Here is a 21,772-nt window from a genome sequence, read left to right as displayed (position 1 = left end):
ACTTTATTTATACTATACAACTTTTTTATTATTTTCCTTTATTTAATATTTTATTATATACATACAAAAATTGAACGTTAACATAACACAATTTAAAAATATTAAACCTACTTTTAATAAACAAATTTTACTTATAATTTAATTAGCTTTTTTATGTTGAACGCGTATATACATATTTATATAAATTCCTTCGATAATAATTTTAAATCTCGCTATGATACATCCTAATAGTACCACAAAACTTAATGTAATAATATAATTTATCCATTTAATGATTACTTTTATTTCATACGATCCAATTATAATTTATAATAAATTTATTCTTATTCATTATCTTGATTTTTATCTTACTGTGTGATTTTTAATTTCATCATTACTTTTAGTAATGGTGATAAATATTATCATTAATGTAATAACTATAAAAATTATTCAAGTCTCTTATTTAACTAGTTTAAAAATTTACGATTGAACATATACTTTTATAATGGTTTAAGCTAAAATGTTCTGAAACGAATGCTCTTATCTGTAACTAAATTAATATATGTACATTAAATATATGCATGCATATATCCGTGTGAATGTGTGGCTTTTCTCTCTCTCTCTCTCTCTCTCTCTCTCTCTCTCCATGTGTGTGTGTTTATAAATATGAATATAGTCAAATATACTATATAATATAAGACGAAATTCGAACAAAAATTGATCGCTCTGTTCTTAGTACTGCTCTATGTATACGGCAGAATCGTATTTTTGTCGGTATCGATATTTTAAAACTTCTATTGTACGCATTAATTTTAATTAATTTAAACTATTATTTATGTTATATTAATTTTGTCCAACTGTTATAATAAATTTAATATAGTGTAATTGTAATTCATATAAATTAAATTATATCCAATTATAATTGATAATTGATGATAAATAATTCATTAGCTGATAATTAAGCAATCGATCAAAGACATCGAGAAAATTTCTCAATATATATATATATATATATAAAAGTTTCAAGCAATTTAATTGTTTCAATTTTTATATAATAAAAATTTGTATAAAAGACATTATTTTTATATTATTCTTAGACTAATAAAGTTTCATACTCTAACAAAATATATGAAGTATGTTTAGTATATTTATCAGTATTTCAAATTTAAATCATAATAATTGTTACATAAATAAAATCAAAATACGTTTAAAATTTATTAATAATTATTCTTATTTCTGCTAATGTTTATAAAAATTGTAACCTGTAGTTGCAAGATTCGACCTTTAAATATTAAGGGCAGTTGTACTGGCATTCTACGAATAAGCAATGCAGCTAGACAATGCAAATGGGGTATACGTGTCATATAGAAAAACAACGCATGTAAGACCAATTTACTTAGAGTTAAATTTATCAATGAATATACTTTAATAAATTATAAGTTGAATAGTAGAAAAATTAATCGTATTTATTTATGTTGAAATGAATTATAATATGAATCTAGTTAGTTATAAAAGTAGTTAATAAATTAACTGCTTTTGTAATGAATAAATACATGTTATAAACAAATGAAATAAATGTAATAAATTGTATATATTCACATAATATGAATCAAGTTCTTCCTTAATTCTTCTCTGAATTAGTGTAAAATAAGTATATAATAATAATATCATTTAATTTAAAAAATATTATGACTATTTTTACAATACAAAAAATTATATAAATTACAAATTATAAAATATTATAAATTGTATTTAGATATATGATGTTATAAAAACATTATAATTTATAATATCTGTTCATATTTTATTATTACATTTATTTGGTAAATATTAACTGAAATTTATTCTTCATAATCATTACAACATTACACATAAATGTGATTTTCATAATATACGAAACATAAATAATAACTTCTACTTTCCTGATGGTGATCAGCTATTTTATATAAAACTAAACTAAATTTTTAAATGTAATTAATAAAGTAAAATAAAATAGTCTATATAAAATAGCAAAATCTACTACAAATTTGAATCAGGTAAAAGATATGAACAATTAATTAGTTCTCAACGCAAAAGGCTGCTGTATTTCTTCAATGGCTACTTCTAAAAGCTTTGTAAATTTTTGAATATTAAAGAATAATTGATTTTGTGTTAATTATAAATTATAAAAAACATGTATTACTTTGACAAGTTTTATTACTTTATACGGTAATAGAATGACAAAAATTAATAAAAGAAATAATATGAAATATGGCTGGAAAGCACAAATTTTTAAATATTATATAATTAAATGAAAAATTTTGTAACATAAATTGACATAGTATATCGACAGTGTTAAATATTATGAATTTATATAATGGCTGAATAAGTCAAAATATTATATTTCGATAACGTATTTATATTTTTTTTTGTTAATAATATTAATTTTTTAAATACGCGAATCTTTATCACATGTGAAAGCATATATATTAAATAAATTTGTGGATTTAGGTTTTTATTAAATAAATGAAAATACGTTTAACAAATAACTACAAATTATCTATGTATAGTAATAGATTATAAAATTTTCATGGTCAGGATTATTTTATTTAGAATACTAAAAATGTATACATATTTTTATCAATTTATAAAAAAAATATAACCAAGTTTTCAATTAACTATTGAAATATTATAAGATAGAATTAAATTAGTAATTTTTAAGTATTCTTATTTAATTTTGATGTACATTATAATATTTCAATAAAAATACATGTAATAAAATTATTTCAATTTTACTTAATAATCATATACAACTTACTTTTCCTTACTTAACACGTTGCAGGGATATTAATTACATATCCATATAATTCATTAAAAACAGCAATTAAAGTGGCTATAAGACTCGGTAATCTCCAATTTGGTGATTTACAGTACTTTATAGTTAAAATAATTGCATAAGCTAAATCTTGAATGGTATCTATATCAATATTAGCATCTTTATCTTTTAAAGACTGAAGTATTTTATCGCACTTTTTATGTTCTTTAGAAGTTGCTTCGAATGCAGAACGTGACAAAGTAGTAAATGTCTATAATAAACATTTTATTTCATTTTATTAATGTATACAATTACAATTTTTGTATTTATTAGGAAGATTATAATAATAAATTATTATAATCATTGAATGACAAAAAAATTGAACTATTAGTTATTACTCTCAGTATATGGTATATCAAATAGATAAGATTTGAATTAATTAAAAGAATATAACTTTAAACTTGTTATTAGAATAATATAAGATCTAATATAATTTATCAACTTTTTTATCATATTTATAATTTGACATAAATTTTTTAACATATGCTTTAGAATTTAATATGCTTTAATATTTTTAATATGCTTTAGAAATTTAACTAAATACTCACAAGTCCATTTCTTATTGTATTCATAAAAATTGGCCAATTTTGTTTACATGCAATGCAGTCGCAGAAAAAATAAAATCGTTTCAGTAGATTTTGCCTTTTTGTTTTTAATAATTCTAAATATGTTGGGCCATAGCAATCAAATATCTAAAATGATATACGACATACAAATTTATATAAACAAAAGCGATCAATTTAAAAATTGAAAATTGATTTATTTGAATGTTTATTATTAATAGTAAATATATTAGTTAAAAATAATCAAATTGTTATATTTTATATATTTAACGATATATTTTTATTTAATTTTATTTAACGATATATATTTATATATATAATGATTATCTAGCAATAATTTATTTTATATTATAATATCGAGTATTTGTCTTGTTTTTTAATGAGTTTACTTTTCCTCACTTTTTTTTTATTTGGAAATATAATCAATAACCATTTTATTATCTTTACTTTTATGATTTAAAATTTTTAATACGTAATGGCATTAATAAAATATTATATACTTTCACTTAATATTTTATTTATAAAACATAATTTTTTAGAAATTGAAAAATAAATAAATATTTTTAAAAATTTACCTGACTACCTTTAGTGATTGGTCGAATTGAATACAAAATTGTTTTCCTATCCTTTGTTTCACATTTGGCAATATTTGGATGACAACTATGATTTAAAAGACTCAAGAATGGAGTAAGATATAAACCAGTACAATTCTCTTCTTTTGGAACTGTCCAGCTCCAATCTGTCGATGTCGCAATATCCACATCTTTAATCTATTCATATAATAAAAAAAAAAATATCAAGTGAATTATTTTGCACTGATTATAAAACATTTTTAAAGTTTTAAGTTCAATTTTATTCTGGATCGATGAAAAAATTTTAAAGAAAAAATATATTTTACTATATTAGAAGTACGCAAACTAGTTTCAAAAATTAAAATATTATTACATAAATAATTAAATAGAACACAATATTCTAAATAATAACTGTAATCAATCAATAGTAATAAATAATTGTTATTTGAAATTGATTTTAAAATTATTTATTACCGTAACAGCATTGATTAAAATGAGATGTTGATAGTGAGAAAGAAGTTTTCCAACGAATAATGCATCTTCGCTAACAATGAGAGCTTTTTTATCGTAATCGAAATGATTTCTAAACAGTTTTGTATATCTAGCTATAAAGTACAAAAGTACAGCTGAATCTCTTGATACGGCTATTAACTCATTGATTGATTTTTGTTTCATATGAGTTAATAAACTATATGCGCTTTTGTAATTGTTAATAAATACCGTTTGATTTTTCGAAAATCCTTTTTTGCGTTGATCTGCAATAAATCACTAAGTTATACTTAAGTTTTAAATCTTTTAAATAATTTATATCCATTTTTTAATTCTTAACTTCATTAAAATAAAATCTTGTCTTGTATTATAAAATTATATAAATATTTAAATAATAATTGAAATTGAAAAAATATTTTAAAGGGAATAAAAACTCATATTATATATAAAATGTTCGTATAACTATTATGCTATTTTTAATAACAAAAACAAAAATTTAATTGGAACAAGGCATCGATAACATTTAATGGTTCTATAAACAATCATTTTATCAATCATTCATAGAAATAGGAATTTTTAAACATTTAAATTATTAGATGTGTTTATGGAAATTTAAAAGAATTTAACGATTAAAAATATTGTTCACTATATAATGATCGACTATGTTAATTAATTTGAACTATATTAAATGAAATAATGATTTATTATTCATTTATCTTTCAAGAAAAGTTTTCATATCGTTAAATATCTTATAGAAGTTTTAAATTATATATTTTTTTTTATTAAATTATAAGTAAGAAAATATGGCAGCAATGATATATAATCCATTATAATTGAAGGTATGCATTAAAATATGGATTTGTAGAGTAAGTAAAATAAAATGAAAGATAATAATTTAACTGTAATTTGTAATATTAACGTAGTAATTTAAAAGTGTAGTAAAGTAGGTAACATAGTACTTATAAGAATGGATAATGAAAGGTGGAATAGTTATGTATTGAAGTATGAATTTGCTGTAAATATAATTGTATTAAAGGATAACTAATTCATTGCTATATGTTATATATGCTAAAACTTTTACATTTTTGTAAATACTAATATAATATATAGAATAAATTTTCAGAATAATTTCTTCCAATTATAACAAAAATGAATTTCGTAAGCCATTGGGTTAAGAAAGTGTGTTTCTTGCTTTTGACCCCACCCCCACATGGTTTTTCGGGCCATTTTTCTTCCTTTTCTTTACTATTTACAACTGTATAAACAATTACTAACTGTTCTACTAACTGTTAATCTGTAAACATGTTAAACTGAGACTTAAAAGATTTAAAGAATTTAAAGATTTAAATTTATTTAGCTGGTAAATTAATCAAAAAGTTTAAGCTGAATTAAATATATATTAGAATTTACCTGCAAGAAAACATTTTAAGTATTTTAAAGATTACAAATAAATATAAATTCCAGTTGGTGCACATAGTATTAAACTAATAAATTTGATGAATGATATTTTCAATCGTAATTAATCCAGTTTAAATGACAATTTATTCCAATATCAGAAAAAATACTTAAAAAATATCGAGTCGTTAAATTACATAATCTGGATTTGACAAAATTTGTAAATTCTTATTAAATTAAAAATGTTTTCGATAACTTTACTAAACTCTACTTTATTTTAAAAATACGTTTATTTTACTAATATTATCCAAATATTTTTAATAAATTGATAGTTAAGAGAATAAGATACTACATATTATTCTATTATAATACTGCATTTTTTAATTACAAATTTTACTTAGAACATTAAGTCTACCAGTTCTTTGTACAAACACTAAGTGTGAAAATTAATTTAATTATTTTAGCTGAATAATTTTAAAAATAAATAGTAAAGTAATTATATTAATGAAAATCAATAACTATAAATAAATGTATTTATTAAAATAATAATTATTGCGAAAGAACAGAATCTTTATAATCGATAAATAACAAATATTTAAATACCTCTAGAGTTGTCAATCTCTTTGAAATCTTCCCTTAGTTTCTCCAAACTTCCGGCCTCCTTCATAGCCATTATAAGTAGTCTCACGCTCATTAATCTGGCTGAGTTCATACGTTCATATACCTTCCAACCTCTGTGAATGATATTACATTCGACATTATGATAGAGCTCTTGAGCCGTACGTTTACATTTGTCTGTGCAGTATATTGCATAGGTACAGGTATCGCATGGTAAACCAGCCCAAGCGAACCTTAGGCAGTGTGAGCAATTTGTGTATAAGTACGTCTGCATAGGAAATGATACGTAGGGCTCATCGACGTAGAGAACTTCACCTGGTGCAATGTCGCGATCCGCTAATAAATGCCGTCCGAAGCGTAAGTAACGGCTATTGCGGCTTATTACGACGGCTTTAGAGGCACTTTCACATTCGCTCGACTTTTCACGTATAAATTTATCTGCTAAAAATATAAAGGTATTATAATTTAAAGATATAATAGATGAGAAATTTTATAATAAAGTAAGTATTAACGAGAATTGAAGAGAGTATGAGCGAGAATATTTTAATATACATTAGAACATAAATCCGATACAATAACAAATATTGTATTTTTTTTGCATATACATTTTCAACGATAAAAATTTGATAATAACGACTAAGAGATATTCTTAACATCACTATTTTAAATCAAATATTTTGGTATATTTAATAGAAACTAACTTAAGATTATATTCTATTAATAAGGTTAATTATTGTATTACGCATATTTTATAATCAATGCTCATTTAAGTATATTTTAAATTTAACTATTTACATTAAATTTTATATGTATTGCTTAAATAGACATTTTTCATACCAATTTAAGATAAAATAGATGATATTTATTATTATTCTTAAATCTTAAATTATATATACATACTTATTCTTCTTAATAAGTACTTCATAAATTCTGTGCATTTAATTAAATTATATTTTTAATATAAAAGATTTAGATAATAACCTGTATTAGCATATTTCTGTTTTTGATCGGATTCTAATATTTTGAAATTCCGCTTCTCCAATTTAACAATGGCCTTCACTAATTTTATTATGACATCTTTCTTTAGTTTAACACTGACGCATAAATCTTGTAGCACTTTTTTTGTTTCTTCGCACGTATCTTTAGCTTCTACCATTCCCAATTCTGCTTGGCACTCAACCTCATCAATAAAATAATAAAAATTCAAGAATTTTCTATCATTCTCAAAGTCTTCCCCGAAAAATCAATTGTCCATATATTTTTATAATATTAATCAATAATTTATTGTTATAATTAGTCTCCCAATATTATTGAATTTTATTTGAGTGTCATTTTTAATATTTAATAATGTAAAAGGCAATAATAAAAAATTTCATATTATATATAAAATTATTATATTGCATAAATGTAACTATTTTTTAAAACTGTTTATGTGTATTTAAAATTTTATTCCATAATATAAATAAATACATAAAAATATAAATTCTTAATGAATTCTCTTAAAATTCTATTGATGGAATGTTCAATTTTGAAATTAATATTAAATTATGTATTAAATTATAATTCAATAATTAAATTATTGAAAGTTGCCGAGTTGATGCGTTAAAAAGTATTGATATCTAAATTATATATTTTTACGTTATAGAATGATGTATTATGAATGAATGTTAGAGAATTAAGTAAGGTATAGGAGAAAATTTTGTTACTTTCTTTAATTTTAATATAAGCAGAAATCAGTTTTTTAATAAGGAAAATGTATACTGACATTCTAATTCATATAGTTTGATTTCTCTCTTTCATACACACATGCACGCACGCGCGCGCACACACATAAACACTATGCTTATAAGTGTCCGTATTTAACTACTGATCGTTCATGATTTTTATTAAAGCGCCACGTTTACAATGTATACGGGGACGATCGAATCAATTTAAAAATAACGAACTTTTCAAATTCCGCGAAATTTAAAAAATTTTTCACCCCACAATTTTATCGACATTTTCTGAACTTTATTACAATTATATTTACTTTGATTACTTTCACAATGGTACTTTCTTTAAATGAGAAGTCGCCAAAGAGGAATGGAAAAACGTAGACGTTTTTGGTAAATTTTGAATGGAATTATAGCATAGCTCGTTCTTACTTTTCTGCATAAATATTTAACCACATAGATCTCCGGTAGAGGAAAACTGAGGGCCAGGTCGATGTCGCTGATTGCCTCGCGGTACTTCCCCAAATGCACGAGAAGGGCGGACCTGTTGCCGAATGCCAATCCAAGCTCCTGACAGCCAGGCGGTGCGTAGACGATGCTCTTCGTGTAAAACCGTAGGATTTCCTTATGCGTTGTCAAGTCGTGATTATTCTTTGTATAGAGCTCGTTGCCCATTTGGCGTGCCTTTCTTGATTCTATAACACTCTTTGACGTTGGCTTCTTCCACAGAGAAAACGAGAGGAGCAAGTCGAGATCCTTAATGGCATCAATGAGACGTGACTCTTCGCCTTCCATTTCTGTCTACTACTGTTCTTTCAAAAAAAATAATAACTATAGTGTCGAAAATTTCTGAATTTTTGTTAAAATTGACACTAATAGAATGTATTTGCCAAGTGTGCTTTCCCGATGTATTTTCGTATTTTAAGATAAATTTAATCGTACGGGAATTTCAACTGCTTACTTTTACTTGAAAGCGCAGTAAGATTCGCGAGGAATGCATTATTTTATTACATAGTCCGGAGGCTATATGTTGCGCACGATTTGTATGTGTAGACGTAATAAACAGTTGCATGCATTTTACAAATTTTGAAACCTAATACGTATTATATTATTTGGTTTTATATGTAATAACATTATATGGACTAAATATCACTTGATGATGAGATATAATTAGTTATAATAAATTATCGACATTACATTATATATCGTATTGAAAAAATTTCATTAGAAATTTGAAATTTTGCACCACGGCATTTTAAAAATCTTTAAAAGCTAATTGAAAACATTTTTATTAAGGATATTTTATTACTTTAATGAAATTGACGCTGTTTTTATCTGGAGTTTGTTTACAATGAATATACGTATATATTATTTTAAATTTAATATAACGCGTGTGAGTGTATGGGTGTATGAAATTTTTGTAAAAACTCATGATTAAAGAAAAATTATTTATTGTATAAATTACAAATTTATCACATTATGCTATTAATGAATATAGAAATGATTTTATCATTTCACTTGTACACTTTAGAGACATAATTTCCAGTAGTATTTATAATTAATATTTAACTGTAAGTTTTATAGCACCTTCGTATCAGCTTCTTTTTACATTTACATGATTTTATAATAAAATATAAACATGCTCGAGTACATAAAATTAAGTGTAAATCATAGTATAAATCTATATAAGTAATGTTAGTATAATGTACTTGAATCAGTAAAATCATCAAATGACTATCATTTCAAAAATTAATAGTAATACATATTCTTAGGTACAAAATTCCTTAAATTATCGAATTCAAGATATTTTTTAGAATTTGAAAAAAAGGCATGTTTATACGTCACAGTATTTTTTTAATCGTCATAGTGAAGATATTTAAATTAAATCTACTTTGACTTTATGATAAGCATTACATAGGAAACCCCTTAGATTCCAAATATGTTTAAAAGATTCAGGTTGGACATTATATGCAGAATCGATAGCTTTAACCCATATCTCTATAGATTCATTGGATTTCTTAACAGGTAATTCAAGACTCCACAATGTCCATGCATAATGTCTACTTTCCTTTGCATTTAAATCTTGAGCTGTTAAATCAGCAACATGCCATGTTTCTCCTTGGTCAGCTGTTACATCTACTCTAATAATTTTCCTTCCTCCACCAGACCATGCGTAACCTTTAAAAATGTACAAGAATATTCTAATTTTTAATAAAAAAATTGGATTTATTTAAATAGCATATCATAAAAAGAGTTAAAAATATATTTTTAAATTATAATAAATACATAAAATAAGAGTCTGACCTTTAACTGTAATTGAGCCATTTTTGTTAATTGTTATCTTAGAATTTTCCTGTGGAGTACAAATGGCAGATGTAACAGGCATTTCTTGAATTGCTGGAGCTTTACTAAAGTCAACATTATCCCAATTAATAGAAGGTGCAAATCCTTTATAATCATTCTGTTGAAACTGAGAGGGACTCTCATATTTTGATAATTTAATTTTATTCAACCATTTAACATTTCTTGCTCCTACAACTCCTGGAACTATGACTCGTATAGGATAACCATGATCCAAAGATATCTCTTCTCCATTCATTTCATATGCTAATAGTACATCAGCTTTTGGATCTAAACCTTTACCAATAGGTATACTTGCGCCATATGCTATGCCTGATGGATCTGTGTCCATGCCTTCAAATTGTAAGTGATTGTAATCTTCTTCTTTGATAGCTAAAAAATTATTTATTATATAAAAAAAAATTATTTTTTATTTTCCTAAGATATCAATGCAACATTATAAAAATTTGATTGTAATTTATAACAAAGTAAAATTTAGAATACTCTAGATTTGCGTAAGTATAAAATTCTAATTAAAATTAGTTTTTAATTTTAAAATTGAATTTTTATAATTTGAAAAACTTATGAGTACATAAATCTTGTAAAACATCGCATAATCGTGCTCCAGACCAGCTTGCATTTCCAATAGCTCCAATATTCCAGTTTAAACCTCTTAGAGGCTTTGCCTTAGCCATTTCTGATCTTCGATTACCACCACACATAACTGCACTAGTAATGGTATATTTTGGATATTTTTTTATATCAGCTAATGTAAGAGATTTTATTGCTTCATCTTCAACAGTAAATTCTAATTCATAATTTTCCAAATTAATTATTGGCACTGGGAGATGATTTCTTACGTAAAAAATATCTGATGGAGTTATGAAATTCTCTATAAGTAAAGGAGCTGGAGGCTCGGCACAAAATGGTTGTTTGCCATTAACTTTTAGCACCTAATAATTTTAATTATATATTATGTTACATATAAACATGTTTTATTGTATTATACTTTAATTTACATATTTTACAGTGTAGCGTAGTATAAGATACAACTTTATAAATGCATTAATTCAGTATTTAATGGATTAATTACTTTGCTACGTTTTGGTTCCAAAGCATATGGATTATATGAATTTTCAATTTTTTTGTAAACATCTGCGCTATTCAGATTGCCAATTCTCATTGATTCCAAAATTTTTAATGTTTCTTTATTATTATGGTTGGCAAATATCTTCCAAAAAGGATCTATGTAACTACCAGCAGCCATTAAAATCATATTTTGTCCTCCAGGATGTTTACTAACAAAGTTGGTAATATTATATACACCTTCTTTGTAGGCAATCCAGATACCATCCTGAATATTATCATGTTTATTAACTTCATTTATCGTGTACGTTGGAAGATTTTTCATTTCAATAGAAGTATCATTTCTTCTGTTAATTTAATAAATAAATTTGTAATTAAATATAAAACGTATTTTTATACAAATAATTATATACATACTAAATATGTATGTTTTTCTACTCACACAAATTTTTTTTTTAATTGAGAAAGTATATTATCTGTTTGAAAAATATTTTTTTTTTCTGATAAATGTGATACAAAAAAAACTGCCCCTGTGAGTGTTAAACCAATTAAAATGCATGTTCTATGTGTATTTCTTTTATTTTGCGAGCTATTGTCTTTATGATCATTTGATGAACAATATTTCACCAAGTTTATAGTACTACTTTTAATACGTTTGGATACAAAATACTGATGCTCCCAATATGATTTGAATGTAACACATGAACATCGAAACATATTTAAGTAAATAGATATTCTATCTTTTTGTGCTAAAATTTGTTTAGGTTGTCCGTTCTAAAAATATTATTTTTATTATCGACTTAATAACCGATATTTCATACTTTCCAAGAACTGCTCCTCTAAATAAGTTTAAAAATTAAATCCATGTTATTAACTAATTTTCGATAATCAAAAACAAATTTTTTAACTTTTAGGTTTACTAATTCGTATTTTTAAATACTTTTTTGATTAATAAATGAGACATATGAAGGTGAATCGTCAAAATGTACAGAACACTGCTATAATAATAATAATAGGTGCAGCACGTTTTATTTTAAAATTTGGTTATAGATATTAAAAAATGTATGGTTCCGGTAAAATTTGAAAACTATTTAAATAATTTCAATGCACTTTTTTTAATATCTTACTGAAAGTACAACTTAATTCAAATATTTAATTAATTAAAAAAGAAAAAATTATAAATTATATTCATAAAAAAAGAGAATTAAAATTGAAAACGTCAATTTTCATTTAGTTTATTAATTTTTTAGAATGTACGATTTGTTATATTTCTTAAAATATCAATTAAATTCAATAATATTCGAAAATGTTCTTTGAATCCATCTGTCCATCTTAATTTATATTATAAAAGCCAAAAATATTTATGTCAATTTAAATGAATGTTGTGAACCACATTTGAACCAATATGAATACCATCAAGATTTGTAATAGTGAGATTTTTCTTTAATGTAAAATTTAAAAAGTTTAATAGAATTTTTTAAGTAATGTAAACTTTTTTTATCACCTGTTTAGTGAGTTGAATTTTTGATATTAAATTCACTATCACTATTTTTTATGTGTTTTATTACTTCAAATTATTAAAGCAGGCAACACATACTTAGATTTATTTTGTTTTTTTTCTATGTAAAAAATTAAATTCTCATATTTTATTATAATATATTTCTATTGTAATAAAATGTAACCAATTGCAAATAATATATTTATATAAGAAATTATAAAAACATTTTTACAAAATGAGCACATATTTATGATTTATGTAACATTAAGAATTATCATTGAATATTAACATATTTTTCAGCTTATCACTGTCTTCTTTTTCTACCACCAACTTTTTTACGAAAATCTCTATTTCCCTTTCCTGCTTTTGGTTTCTTCTTATTCTTAGTACCTAATTCTTTTAATTGCCCAGATTTTTTCTTTTTAGTGACTTTTTTACCCTTTGTTTTCTTGACATTTTTCTTTAATACTTCATTAAACTGACCCATTGAAGCAGTTGAAACCTCTGCAATCTGTAGTCAATTAGAAACATTATATTATATTATAACAATTTTTATAAGCTGAATAATTAAAAAAAGCTGTTGTAAGTTTAATTTCAATTAGCTCTGGAACAGTTCATTTTTATGTTAAAAGCATTTGGAACTATATTACATATGTTCATGTACTTCTTTTTATGTCTCCAGATGTAATAATATTAGTATAAAATTAATTAATCATTAATATATACAAGATATATGTTATTATATAGATATAATTATTTCATTTTTATTTAATCATTGTACTTATAAATTATGACATAATACTAAAGATTTATGTTTCATATATCGTTATTTTTATGATAAATTTTTATTTATAATACCTTAGCACCCATTGATAGTTGTTTAGAATCTTTAAAATGCTCTGAACTAGGAAATCCAACTTTAGGAATTTTAACTTTTCTTGCCTTAGCCAAATTTCTAAGTCTTTGCAATTCATTTTTAGCTTTTTTTTCATTTTTCGATGCTTTGAGTGCTACAAATGGATCTTGTATTGGTTTACCATCATCATGACATTCAACCAACCATTCTTTCTGTTTTTCGGCTTCTACATTACGAAAACCATATGTTGGAATCCATTTTTGTAATAAATCATCCCATTTGAGCTTTGATCGACCTTTCTTCTTAGTTCGAATACCCTTGTCTTTAGCAAATTGCTGCCATTTGGTTAATGATTTTGGCTTGGGTAATTTTCGTGATCTTGGTAATACATATTTTGGCTTCGGTAACTCTGCTAAAATAACTTCTTCAACGCATTTTATTGGTAAAGTCCAGATTTTATTTATTAGTAATTGAACATTATCTCTTGTAAGTGCTTCCAAGTTTGGCTCTAACTTACTTGGTGCTTTTAAATTCAATGTGTTATAGTCGGAAACTAAAAGTGTTCCTTCATCAATATCAACGTCAATTTCTTTCTCTACATTTATTAATTGTTGTATACAATCATTTTTATTATTTTCGTTGTCCAATATTTGATTTACAATATCCATTTTTCAGATTATGCAGGTTATAATAACATTCGCAACGACATAACGAAGAACACAGGCACGGAAAGATGGACCTAAATAATCATATGATATACCCAAAGAAGTGATGAATTAACGTGGCGGCGTAATATAGCAGAGCTAAAGCAATTTACATGTGTAAAATAATTTATAATTTTAAACTTTATAAATCATTAATTTTTTAATTTAATGATATATTAAACTTTACTTAATTTAATTATATCTAAAATTAATTATATATAAAAGTAACAGAATAATATTTTAAAATGCTAACCTCCAAGTCATTTTATCGGAAAACGAAAGGAGGCAATATTTATAAGGTTGAGTTTTATTTATGTATTCAAATATAATAATTCAATTCGTTTATTTGTTAATATTGCTTATGTATTTTAATAGGTGGTTCGGGAACATTATTTAAGAGATGATATATGGTGTGGTTCAGAAGCTTGTAGAAAATGTGGACGTAGAAAACAGGAGATTTTACTTGATGAAGAAAATCCAGGTGCTAAAAGCACTTTATTTGCGATGCCCCATTATTTGGTTCTAGATACAAATATCGTATTAAATCAAGTAAAATAATTTGTCTAGACTATTTTATATTATACCTTTTTTATAATTTTAAACTAATAAGTATATTTCTAGTTTTTTTCTTTATTCAAAATAGTATTTATTTTTTATATATTAGAATAGTATTTAGGCAATATTTATTAAATTATTTTTGAATTATTATTATTGAATCATAATTTATTTATTTATATTATAGATAGACATCTTAGATGAAAATATATTATGCAATGTAATTGTTCCACAAACTACACTTAATGAAGTACGCCATAGAAGTTCAAATGTTTACAAAAAACTTAAAGAAATAATCAATGATCCTCACAGGAAGTTTTATATTTTTATTAATGAACATCATAAGTGGGTATTTCAAATTTTTTTTAATTTAAATTGATATTCTTGACTAAGTAAAATATTTATTGTTTAGGGACACATACATTGAACGTAAACATGGGGAAATAATTAATGATAGAAATGATAGAGCACTTCGAATTGTTACACATTGGTATAATACTCATTTAAGTAAACAAAAAATTGATATAAAAGTTATTTTAGTAACTGATGATCATGAAAATAAAAGTAAAGCAGAAAAATTGGGAATTCCTGTGGTTACAAGTAATATGTTTCATAGTTCCATATTGCAATTAGAAATTTTTTTCTAAACATTTTATTTTTTAGTGGTGGAATATGTGAATTCATTGGAGAATGCAGGCTTTCTAATTGATAAACTCTCTAAAAAAAGTTATATTTTGGATGGAGATGCTCGTGCTCCACTTTTTCCTTGTCATTTATCACCTTCCCAAATACACGATGGTATAAAAAGTGCTACCCTCATACAAGGTACATTTTTAGCTTCAAGAGAAAACTTTCTTGAGGGGTCTGTAAATTGTGAAAGTATTGAAAAATTTGTAAGTATAAATGTATGTAAAATCTTATAAATGTTGTACATATATTATTTATTAAATTTAATGTAATGACGTAATTTTCCTATAAATAGATATTAATACAAGGACGAGAATCTTTGAATCGGGCAATCGATGGAGATACAGTGGCTGTTGAACTCTTTTCAGAGGATCAATGGTCAGCACCGAGTGAAGTAATATTAATAGATGAAGCAGAGGATGATCCAGGCGATGTTATTGACGATGAAAATATATTAGCAGAAAACAAAAAAATACCCACGGTTGAGAAAACACCTACTGGAAGGATTGTTGGTATTATTAGGAGAAAGTGGAGACAATACTGTGGAATATTACAGCGTAGTGCACTTAAAGATGTAAATAATATTAATTTAATTGATATTTTTTATTCTATAATAATTATATTATTGAACAAAGAGATATTGTTTTTTTTTCAGAATACGCATCACCTTTTCATGCCAGCAGAAAGAAAAATTCCAAAAGTTAGAATTGAATCTAAACAAGCCGAAACTTTGTGTACACAACGCATTATAGTAGCTATTGATTCTTGGCCAAGACACTCTAGGTATCCACTAGGACACTTTGTGCGTGCGTTAGGTACAATTGGTGACAAAGATACTGAGAATGAAGTTTTACTATTAGAACATGACGTTCCACATAGCAGATTCTCTGATGAGGTGTTAAGTTTCTTACCGAAGCTGCCTTGGACTATTACAGATTCGGTAGAATATAAATGCTTATTTTATTTTCATACAAAAACATGTAAATTATATTTTTAAGTATATATATTTATTTAATCATTTACAATTTTACTTTTTTTTTTATATTAGATACTATTTCAGTAAATTACTTAATAATTTTTTAATTTTTAATTTTAAGTATTTTGATTTTTTAACGATTTTATATTATTTTCCTTTATATTTATTTTTTTTGGAATTAGATTTATAAACTAACCATTTGTAATCATTAATGGAATAGTCCTTTGACCTAAAAGTGCCTATTAAAAATAAATATATAAAATTTAGTATAGTAATATATGCTTGTATATATGTTTATATATATATATATATATTTTTTTTTAATATGTATATATATATTTATGTTTTGTTACTATATATATTATTAATTTGTTATCAATTTAATATTTAAATCCATTCAAATACTATTTTAAAATTTCTAATTGTATTTTACTCAATATAACATAAAAAAAAATTTACTAGCTAATAAATTAACAATAATTTTAAATATTAACTTGAAAGACTGATTGTATTTCCGGTTTCAATTCCAAGTCATTCTTAAATTGTCTTGTACTATTCTCGGAAGTACCGATTTGATTATTAGAGCTTGAATTAAGAATATGATTACTAGAGCTAGTTGAAAGTCGTGATGATTGAGATTTTAAGATACTAGTATTAGAACTTGTATTATTTCTTGTATTGTTTAAATTTAATGAGAATACATATGGTTCGGTTTCCTGGTATTCTGTTATTGGTCGAACCGACCCAAAATTTCCCCTTCGTTCAGCTCTATAACATACATTTTTTATATTAATTTAATTAATCAATTATTTTAATATATTATTTTAATATATATTCTGAAAGATTAGTTTTTATCAATAACATTGAATGTTTGAAATTACTATTTCGAAATTAAATATTTAAAATATATATTTTTTAAATACGTATATTTACCTAAATCTACGTTGAACCCAAGAATGTTTAGAATTATTTCTATTTAAAGTAGTCACTGTTAGAGGAATGGGCAAAATTGGAGGTGGTGGTGGAATTTTTGATGGACTAGATGATATTGAAGATAAAAGTGAATCGGATTTGTTTTTGTTAATTGAATTTTCCTCTGGTAAATCGTTCGTTAATACGTCATTTTTCTTTATCTTATCCAAATATCGACTTATTAATGTATTTAATGTGTCCATTGCTAGTTGTTTTTTCTAAAGAAAAACAAGATCATAATTATGTACGAATATAATTCTAAGTTTTTTACTTTTATTAAAAAAACCTGAATATTAAACATCAGTTCTTCAATTGCTTCGAATTTCCATTTAGATTTTATCCATCGAGTATATAAATCTTTATCGTGATGAGATAGAATCAACTCTAATTCATTAATTTCTAAACAAAAAAAAAATATATTATTAAAATTTATAAACAACAAAATATTTTCTAATTATTTGGTATGATTTTAAACCTGTGTCTTTTATACGTGGAATCGATCTATTCATTGTAGAAATTTCTTTTTTTATTAATTTTTGTTGAGATTTTAATTTTTTTATATTTGTCATTGCATCTTTTATTTCAGCTAATACAATTTGTAATTCATCTACATCGATATTAAGCCGTTTTTGTAATAATCTGAAATTTAAATCAAAACCATTTAATATAAATAAAATAAATATAAAAATACAATTATCACAATTGATACAGTACTGAGGATATTTATGTATGTAGTAATTTAAATCTTCATTATCTTTTAAAAAAATTATAAATTTTTCTATTTCATGACAAAAAAGTTTAAATCTTTTAGATGAATTTCCTTCTTCAAGTTCATTAATGTAATTTTCAATTTCTTCAGCATTCTTATTTTTTTCTGATATACTTGCCTGTACAATTTTTATTTGATTTTTTACATCATTTATTACTTCTATCTAAAAATAGAATAAATAATTATTTTTAATAATATATTATTTCATTAACTAATAAAATTAGAATATTTGCCTCTTTTGTGGGTTTAACCAATCTTAATTTTGAGATGAGTTTGAAAATTTTACGCGTTAAATTATTTTCTTTACAATCTTCGGACATATCTTTCAAATTTATCTTTCTAATATAAATTTATGTTTAATGTACTTGTTTTTTTTTATATTTAATTTAATTTTTATTGAGTAATATCTACATAAAATTTATAATAAAATCCGAGGAGAAATTTATTGCTAGGTTTGTATATAGGCGTGAAATTTGATACTTAAATTCAATTGTCATATATTTTTTTTTTTTTTTATAATATTGTTGTTTTTAAAGTGTGTCAACATTAGTGAGCATTAGTGAGCGTGTGTATATAGAAAAATTTAATTTTGTACGTAAATTTGATAAAGTATATCGAACTATCTTTTTATAAAATAGAAATTCATATTATAATTTTTTTTGTATCGTAGGATGTTAATCAGAGGACAGATCTTAGATCTCTGGAAATTTGCTCGGTTGATCCACCTGGTTGCACCGATATTGACGATGCCCTTCATTGTCGTGAATTACCAAATGGTAACTTGGAGGTCGGCGTACACATTGCTGATGTTTCTCATTTCATTAGACCTGGAACTGCGCTTGACAGAGAAGCTGCATCAAGGGCCAGAACTGTTTATCTTGTCGACACGCGAATTGACATGGTACCTGGTGGGTCCATTTGGCATAGTTTTTGCATTACTACCGCTATTCATTCTTATTGCAATTAAATTAGTTTGACTATTCATGGTAAAAAAGATTAGGCACAGTTTATCACTTTAATATTGCAAATATTTTGTTTAGCTGTCAGTTAAAAAATAGTTTTTTATTAGAAGATGTTTTTCTTGTATATTTTCAAGAGTTTAAAGTTTCTATTCACGTGTGATTAATATTTCTGTAAAGATAATTAATATAATGAATAGATATATATTTCAAATTTATATATGATAAATTGTAATATATATAGATACAAAAACATTTAATCCTTTTTAAATTATAATTTTTCTTATTTATTTAGAACTTTTAAGCTCCGATTTATGTTCACTGAAAAGTAAAGAAGAAAGATTTGCATTTTCGTGTATTTGGGAAGTCGATCACAATGCTAATATCATCACTACAGAATTTTTTAAGTCAATTATTTTATCTCGAGCGTCTCTGACTTACGAAGAAGCTCAACTGAGAATTGATGATGAAAGGCAAAATGATGATCTCACTAAAAGCTTAAGAAGTTTGAATAATTTAGCGAAAAAGCTCAAGAAGATGCGCTTAGATAAGGGGTAAGATTTAAATTTGTCTTAATTTGGAAAGAACATTGTATAGAAGATTATTTCGTGAATATTGTCTTTAATAAATAATTGTTTAAACATCATGTGCTATGAAACATATAAGTTAAATTATATCCAATATTCAAATTTATTTGATATTATTTTTAAATACTCTATTAATTTAAAATATCAATTAAATTAAAATTTTTAATGTATTCTATCATTAAATTGGCTTTTTCATTATTTACAGCGTTTATATTTACAAAAGTGTACAAACTTTTACAAAATTTTTGTTATAAATAGTCTATCTAATTTTCAATTAACTCTTCAACTATATAAAACATAACATTGACAAAATTTAATAATTGTTATTATAAATAATAAGAAACAAGATTTCTGATAATGTCCTCCTTACTGCTTGTTTAAAATAATTTGTTGAAGCAACGGTATGATTTATATAAAATACAGAGCTCGTGCACCTATTATTGATTGAAATATAAAAATATCCTCTCAATACAGGGTATTATATCAATACAATTATATCAATACAGAGCCTTGGTCTTGGCGTCGCCAGAAGTTCGTTTTCATGTCGACAGCGAGACTCACGATCCTATCGACATCGAGGCTAAAAAAGTGCTCGAAACGAACTCCATGGTCGAAGAATTTATGCTTCTCGCAAACATATCCGTGGCCAAAAAGATCTTGATGGAGTTTCCAGAATGCTCGATGCTGCGTCGTCATCCAGAGCCACCCCAGGTAAATTTTGACCCATTAATCAAGGCCGGCCGTCACCAAGGTTTCGAGATTAATACAAGTTCCGGTATGGAATTGGCCAAGTCCTTGGAGGCTGCGCAAAAGAAGGACAATCCTTATTTTAACACGATGTTGAAGATTGTGGCCACTAGGTGCATGATGCAAGCTGTATATTTTACGAGTGGAATGCTACAAGAACCAGAGTTCTTCCATTATGGTTTAGCTTGTCCAATTTATACGCACTTTACGTCTCCTATTAGAAGGTACGTTTAAAAAAAATGTTATAAATAAGATATTTATATTATAAGTATACTTTGCATTAGGGACAATTAATAATTATAAATTAATTGTACTTTTGAAATAGATTGTAAAATTGAATGTTATAGAAACTTTAAATGTAATATATATATTGAATTTCCTTTTAAATATTTTTGACAAAACTTAGCTATTTTATAAGAAAAAATGCATTGTTAAATTCTATTATAAAATATAATTATATTTGTTTCTGTTTCATTATATTTGTTTTAATATAAATTTATTATTAAATATATATATATATATATATATATTAATTATTTATTATCTATAAATTTTATGTTTAATTTTCTCTCAAATATAAAACATAATAATAATAATAATAATAATAATATGTTATTCAAAAGATTTAATTTTAATAGGATTAGATTTAAATGATTTCACATAACATAATAAAGTATAATTTTCAATTATTAATTATTTTATTTTCATTTAAGATATGCTGACATTATAGTTCATCGCTTATTAGCAGTATCCATTGGTGCCGATGCAACTTATTCGGAGTTGTTGGATAAAAAGAAATCTCACGCTCTTTGTCACAATCTTAACTACCGCAACAGGATGGCCCAATATGCTGG

General features: G+C 24.5%; 5 protein-coding genes across 5 annotated transcripts in view; 1 reads left to right on the top strand and 4 right to left on the bottom strand.

Moving 5' to 3' along the window:
- Positions 1–2,777: 2,777 nt before the first annotated feature.
- LOC105366054 (SET and MYND domain-containing protein 4-like) lies at positions 2,778–8,977 on the bottom strand. Its single transcript, XM_011504370.1, has 7 exons — positions 8,615–8,977; positions 7,449–7,650; positions 6,456–6,896; positions 4,443–4,723; positions 3,972–4,166; positions 3,382–3,525; positions 2,778–3,044 (listed from the first exon to the last, which is right to left on the bottom strand). Exons 1-7 carry the CDS (start codon positions 8,975–8,977, stop codon positions 2,787–2,789), a joined length of 1,884 nt encoding a protein of 627 aa, XP_011502672.1. The 3' UTR covers positions 2,778–2,786.
- A 1,052-nt stretch (positions 8,978–10,029) lies between these two features.
- Positions 10,030–12,483, bottom strand: shop (sulfite oxidase). The gene is made up of 5 exons (XM_011499751.1): positions 12,051–12,483; positions 11,616–11,955; positions 11,115–11,475; positions 10,487–10,915; positions 10,030–10,360 (listed from the first exon to the last, which is right to left on the bottom strand). Exons 1-5 carry the CDS (start codon positions 12,323–12,325, stop codon positions 10,059–10,061), a joined length of 1,707 nt encoding a protein of 568 aa, XP_011498053.1. The 5' UTR covers positions 12,326–12,483; the 3' UTR covers positions 10,030–10,058.
- Positions 12,484–13,341: 858 nt separating this feature from the next.
- Positions 13,342–14,766, bottom strand: LOC105362319 (ribosome biogenesis regulatory protein homolog). The gene is made up of 2 exons (XM_011499740.1): positions 13,965–14,766; positions 13,342–13,617 (listed from the first exon to the last, which is right to left on the bottom strand). Exons 1-2 carry the CDS (start codon positions 14,628–14,630, stop codon positions 13,411–13,413), a joined length of 873 nt encoding a protein of 290 aa, XP_011498042.1. The 5' UTR covers positions 14,631–14,766; the 3' UTR covers positions 13,342–13,410.
- A 112-nt stretch (positions 14,767–14,878) lies between these two features.
- Dis3 (exosome complex exonuclease RRP44-like protein Dis3) overlaps positions 14,879–21,772 on the top strand; it is a 7,828-nt gene continuing 934 nt past the window's right edge. The window contains exons 1-11 of the mRNA XM_011504358.1: positions 14,879–14,965; positions 15,042–15,215; positions 15,409–15,566; positions 15,634–15,821; positions 15,885–16,114; positions 16,204–16,482; positions 16,564–16,848; positions 19,296–19,533; positions 19,880–20,138; positions 20,678–21,142; positions 21,632–21,767. Coding sequence (XP_011502660.1) covers positions 14,912–14,965; positions 15,042–15,215; positions 15,409–15,566; positions 15,634–15,821; positions 15,885–16,114; positions 16,204–16,482; positions 16,564–16,848; positions 19,296–19,533; positions 19,880–20,138; positions 20,678–21,142; positions 21,632–21,767 — 2,466 coding nt within the window. The 5' untranslated portion in view covers positions 14,879–14,911. The remainder of the gene's footprint in view (positions 14,966–15,041; positions 15,216–15,408; positions 15,567–15,633; positions 15,822–15,884; positions 16,115–16,203; positions 16,483–16,563; positions 16,849–19,295; positions 19,534–19,879; positions 20,139–20,677; positions 21,143–21,631; positions 21,768–21,772) is intronic.
- Positions 17,068–18,457, bottom strand: LOC105362310 (uncharacterized SDCCAG3 family protein-like). The gene is made up of 5 exons (XM_011499728.1): positions 18,332–18,457; positions 18,143–18,255; positions 17,818–18,074; positions 17,379–17,652; positions 17,068–17,123 (listed from the first exon to the last, which is right to left on the bottom strand). The coding sequence occupies exons 1-5, from the start codon at positions 18,423–18,425 to the stop codon at positions 17,076–17,078; spliced, it is 786 nt and encodes a 261-aa protein (XP_011498030.1). The 5' UTR covers positions 18,426–18,457; the 3' UTR covers positions 17,068–17,075.

This window comes from Ceratosolen solmsi, unplaced genomic scaffold (genome assembly GCF_000503995.2).
Source record: "Ceratosolen solmsi marchali unplaced genomic scaffold, CerSol_1.0 scaffold10, whole genome shotgun sequence".
In the NCBI taxonomy this organism is placed as follows: domain Eukaryota; kingdom Metazoa; phylum Arthropoda; class Insecta; order Hymenoptera; family Agaonidae; genus Ceratosolen; species Ceratosolen solmsi.
Note: the sequence above shows the minus strand (reverse complement) of the source record. Positions and strands in the feature narration are given on the sequence as shown.